Genomic DNA, 4312 nt, shown 5'->3' on the forward strand with positions numbered 1-4312 from the left:
GAACCGCAACTCGAACCAAACCGATTAAAAAAATTGATATTTGGTTGATTTGGTTAGGTTCGGTTTTAAATTTTGAAAAATCGATATTATTTGGTTTGGTTTTACTAAAAATTAACCGCAGAAATAACCAAACCAAACTGAGAAGTTATATATATAAATTTTATAATTATTTATAAATAAAATATAAGTATTTTGATAAATTATAATTAACTTAAGTCTTTAATTTACTATTTTCTGAAGTCAACACTTAAATTTTAGATCAACTATTAAAACCTTAAGTCTAAATCCCTTAATATTCATTACTTTAAAGATCACACTTTCTCTGTTCTTTATAAAATTTTCTAACGTTGCATTGAATAATTTAAAGCTCAAACTAAAGAAGATGGTAATTGATCAGTTTTGACTATGAAATAATGATTATTTTCTTTTTTTTAGAAGTAATTTCTCAATATTTTAAGGTGTAATTTTATTGAAAAGTCTATTGATAAGATGTTGAGATCTCAAGAATATTGAACCAACTTTATGCTATTGACAATGAGTTTTTTTAGTTTCTAAAACTTGGTACATTGGATGAAGCACTTTGTTCATGTAATAGCTTATTTGTGAATTATTCATGTATTAAGTGTTTGTCTATCGAGATGCGTATGTCCTCAACAAACTTATTACTTTCGAACTGAAAAAACCTAACCAAACCGACGATAACCAAACCAACGATTATTTTTTTAATTTGATTTGGTTTTAGAAATTTAAAAACCGATTTAAATTGGTTTGGTTTTTATTCTAACTAATAACCGATCCAAATCGAACCATGAACACCCCTAAAGACAATTATAGTACTAGAGTCTTAAACTTCTAATTTAGAACGAAAAGAAACTTACCGGTGCATGGTAACATTTGGTGGTATCGAGATTTATCACACGTCGATGACACAACGTCCTCTGTATATAAAGGGATGAAACCAACAAAGTTATTGCATTATTCCACAGTTTTCTCTTTCTCTCTCTTGACAAAGTAGAGAAGTTTACATCAACTCTTTGCATTTCCACATTGCTTTTCTTGGCTTCTGCATTCAAACTCTTCTGATAACATGAAAACCTTCAAGTTACTCAAATGTTGGCCCAATGCTGACCCCAATACGTCCACTGTTGCTGATACTGATACTGATAATGTTCCTTATTTTGATTCTGTTAAGAATTTAATATATGGAATCGATTACGTAACTAACCCCGATGAAGATTCCTTCTTCGATTTGGTGTTTACAGGGCCTGATGGACGCCCTAAAGTAGTCTGTAACTCTAAATCCGTTAAGCAGAGGAAGATGGGTGAATTTGATTCTCCAATTGACTCACACTCGAAACCTCATTCTCCGGTCAGCGTGCTCGGGTCGGGTATCAAGTTTCGTGTCTTCTTTTTCGGATTCAGGAAGGAGAAAGCGGGAATTGATGATTCTTCTATTCCAAATCCGAAGCAGTTAAACAAGACAAATTTACCCAGAGGCAGCAGTTTAGGAAGCAAACTGGAGAAAGAGAGGGAGGAGGAATTTTCAGTTGACGACCCCTCTTCGTCGTCGTCTAAGTCTAAGCGAGCTGCTGAACTAGCCAAGTTTTTGAAATTGGTGAAGCGTGGAAATTCCAAAATGTGCACAGACAAAATTAGATTATCAGATCAAGTTTCAACGCCATTGCCATCTCCGTTCGTGCAATCAATTAGCTCATCGAGAAAGCAATTGGATGAAAAACAGGGGAACCGAGTTGCTGCATTTGGAGCTGTATGTAAGCACGTTATGAAGAGCCGATCGACGACTTCCTCCTTTGCCGGAGTTTCATCGTCGCTGCCGGCGATGAATCGCAGAGATGATTCACTACTGGAGCAAAATGACGGAATCCAAGGTGCTATTCTTCACTGCAAGAGATCCTATAGCACTGCATCAAAAGGTAACTGCTGATTTTCACTTCTTATAATTAGCCTAACTGTACACATTCATTTGGTTGGCATAACTAAATTTTGTAGTATTAAATAAATTCTTAATTACGGGTGCAGATTGTTCGATGTTATGTACAACTGAAGATGTAGCACGAACCTCTTATTATGAAGAAGAGAGCAGATGGAGCATTTGAATAATCAAGAGTTGGAGGAGGCTTGTCCATTTCCTCTTTGTTCACTGTAAACTAAAAGTGAAAAATAGTAGTAAGAGTTTTAGTTAATCCAGGAAATTTAGAAGAGAGTTTACTTGTGTACAGTGATTATAGATCTTCAAATTTGCCTCTTAATTCTCTCAACACTCTTTCTTGCCTAGTGTATTGTATTTGATCATTCTGGTTTGCTATTTCATTTCCGAATAAGCTATGGAGCACACAGCTTCGTTCGTTCGTATTAGAATTACTATTTCATGCCTATAAACATAACCTAATAAAATAAGTTCCAAACTTCTATGTTCTAATAGTTTGACGAGTAAGCAAAGGTGGAACTGTTCCGATCCGTCTGCAAAAAAAATCATTTACAACTTGATATTGTCCTTCCTTAGCTGGTATGTTGGCCACTCGATTTTGCTTTATTTGGGGTTCGCAACTCCCTGCATTCATTAATTATATTCATGTATGCCGAGCTAGTGACCATTATACAAGTAGTCAATTACTGTTCTAACATCAGAATTTATCTCAAATTTAATTTTTTTTGCAAATCTCAAACCTTGTGTAGTAAGAGCATTATTACTGCATGTTTCTTGCAAAGAAAAGAGTCATTTACGAATGAGGGTAATAGGATCTTCACAAAATCAAAACGTCCTTTTTTTAAAAAAAAATGTTATGATTAGAGAAGATATACCAGTATGTATTATCTCATCAAATTTATTAAAGACATGGTATGTCGTCCATAGAAATTTAAAACATCATATACAAAATAAATTGTGAGCCTTATTTCTCAAGAGATTCCTTGTAAAAGAAACTCCAAAGCTTAACAACGTTACAAACGACGAAATTAAACAATATAGACTTGATCTAAAAACGAAAGACTATGTTTTAAATATCTTAACAAGTGACAATCACATTTTCCTCTGTCATTTCTACTATACTTTTTGTATCAAAGAAGATATCTATTTCGTTCATACAATTTTTTATCATGTTTTTCATAATTTCTATAATTACAAACGCTTTAACAATCATGGCGTTCCTAATAAAGGCCAAAGCAAAGTAGTATCCAAACATTGTACTAACGTTTAAGTAACAATCGTAAGCAAAGTGTGGACCCTCTAGAAAGGTGAATTAAGTAGAGTATCTTGCATTATGGATTATCATTTTCAAATAATTGAGCAGCAACCTCCGTACAAGACATGTAACTTAACATTTGGATTTTGTTGTAATAATAGTGGGGGTCAATTCATTTCATTAATTCTCTTGTTTTTCTCCAACAGACCTAATAATAGCCTGCAAAATTAATTACCATGTTCTTGTGGATTAGAGTGTGGGATTAATTTGCTTAGAAGTTTTTTATTCTTAAGCAAATTAATTAATTAGTAGCAGCATGCCATTTAAACTTCAATTAAAAAATTTAAGTTGCGTAAAGAGAGGCTGCAACAACATTAGTATCATTGCATTTTGATTAATGTATCGGCTTATGGTAAAGTCAATAATGCAAGGGTTTAAGCCTAAAGGCCCCAATGATGATCTCTCCAGTTTTTTCCAGTGCTATTTTATATAGTTAATATGTGTTCATTTAATTTTTAATGAACCAGATTAATTTTCTTGACCTAATATCTTTAATCATGGTTATTAGTAATTTTCTCTCCTCTCATTCCTTTCTCAATCAACAAAGAAACACTTCTTCCCCCTCCAAAACTCTCCGAAAAACAAAGCAATCAAACAATTGAAAATTAAAATTACATCAATATTTTAATGTTTTTACATTTACATATGAACAACTAGGGAGAGTCTCAAAAGAGAAAGACCGAAATGGAGTGATTAGCCCCAATTAAAGATTACAGTTATAAATACCACAAGAAAAGAAGACCCAAAAAATAAATCGAGAATTTCACCAGAAAAAAAAAGTATATGAAAAAATATTTTCCTACCCATTTTTCATGCCCTTTTCAGATCCTTTAGTTGGCTTTTGCAGAAACTCCAGATTGAAAAAATTGATGTTACGAAGAAGACGACAGAGTTTTGTGGATCACCATTGTGACCGAACCAAGCTTCAAAGAAGTAGTCTCATGGGTTGAATTTTTAAAATTTTATAACCCAAGTTCATCCTTTGAATTTTGTCTTCTTTTATCACGGTGTGAAAATAATGGAAAGAAAAAGCGATTTGTTGTTAACAA

General features: G+C 33.1%; 1 protein-coding gene across 1 annotated transcript; it reads left to right on the forward strand.

The window, feature by feature from the left end:
• The first annotated feature begins 1083 nt into the window (after positions 1–1083).
• LOC125833215 (probable membrane-associated kinase regulator 2) lies at positions 1084–2117 on the forward strand. The gene is made up of 2 exons (XM_049512361.1): positions 1084–1934; positions 2041–2117. The coding sequence occupies exons 1-2, from the start codon at positions 1088–1090 to the stop codon at positions 2115–2117; spliced, it is 924 nt and encodes a 307-aa protein (XP_049368318.1). The 5' UTR covers positions 1084–1087.
• The last annotated feature ends 2195 nt before the right edge of the window (positions 2118–4312 follow it).

This window comes from Solanum verrucosum, unplaced genomic scaffold, assembly GCF_900185275.1.
Source record: "Solanum verrucosum unplaced genomic scaffold, falcon-dt-bn FXZP01000100.1, whole genome shotgun sequence".
Classification (NCBI taxonomy): domain Eukaryota; kingdom Viridiplantae; phylum Streptophyta; class Magnoliopsida; order Solanales; family Solanaceae; genus Solanum; species Solanum verrucosum.

What these genes read in the sequence shown, in the direction of transcription:
- LOC125833215 (XM_049512361.1), top strand. Translation starts at nt 1,088, where the DNA reads ATGAAAACCTTCAAGTTACTCAAATGTTGGCCCAATGCTGACCCCAAT. An exon ending in CTATAGCACTGCATCAAAAG is followed by an intron (nt 1,935 to 2,040) that starts GTAACTGCTGAT and finishes TTACGGGTGCAG; the next exon opens with ATTGTTCGATGTTATGTACA.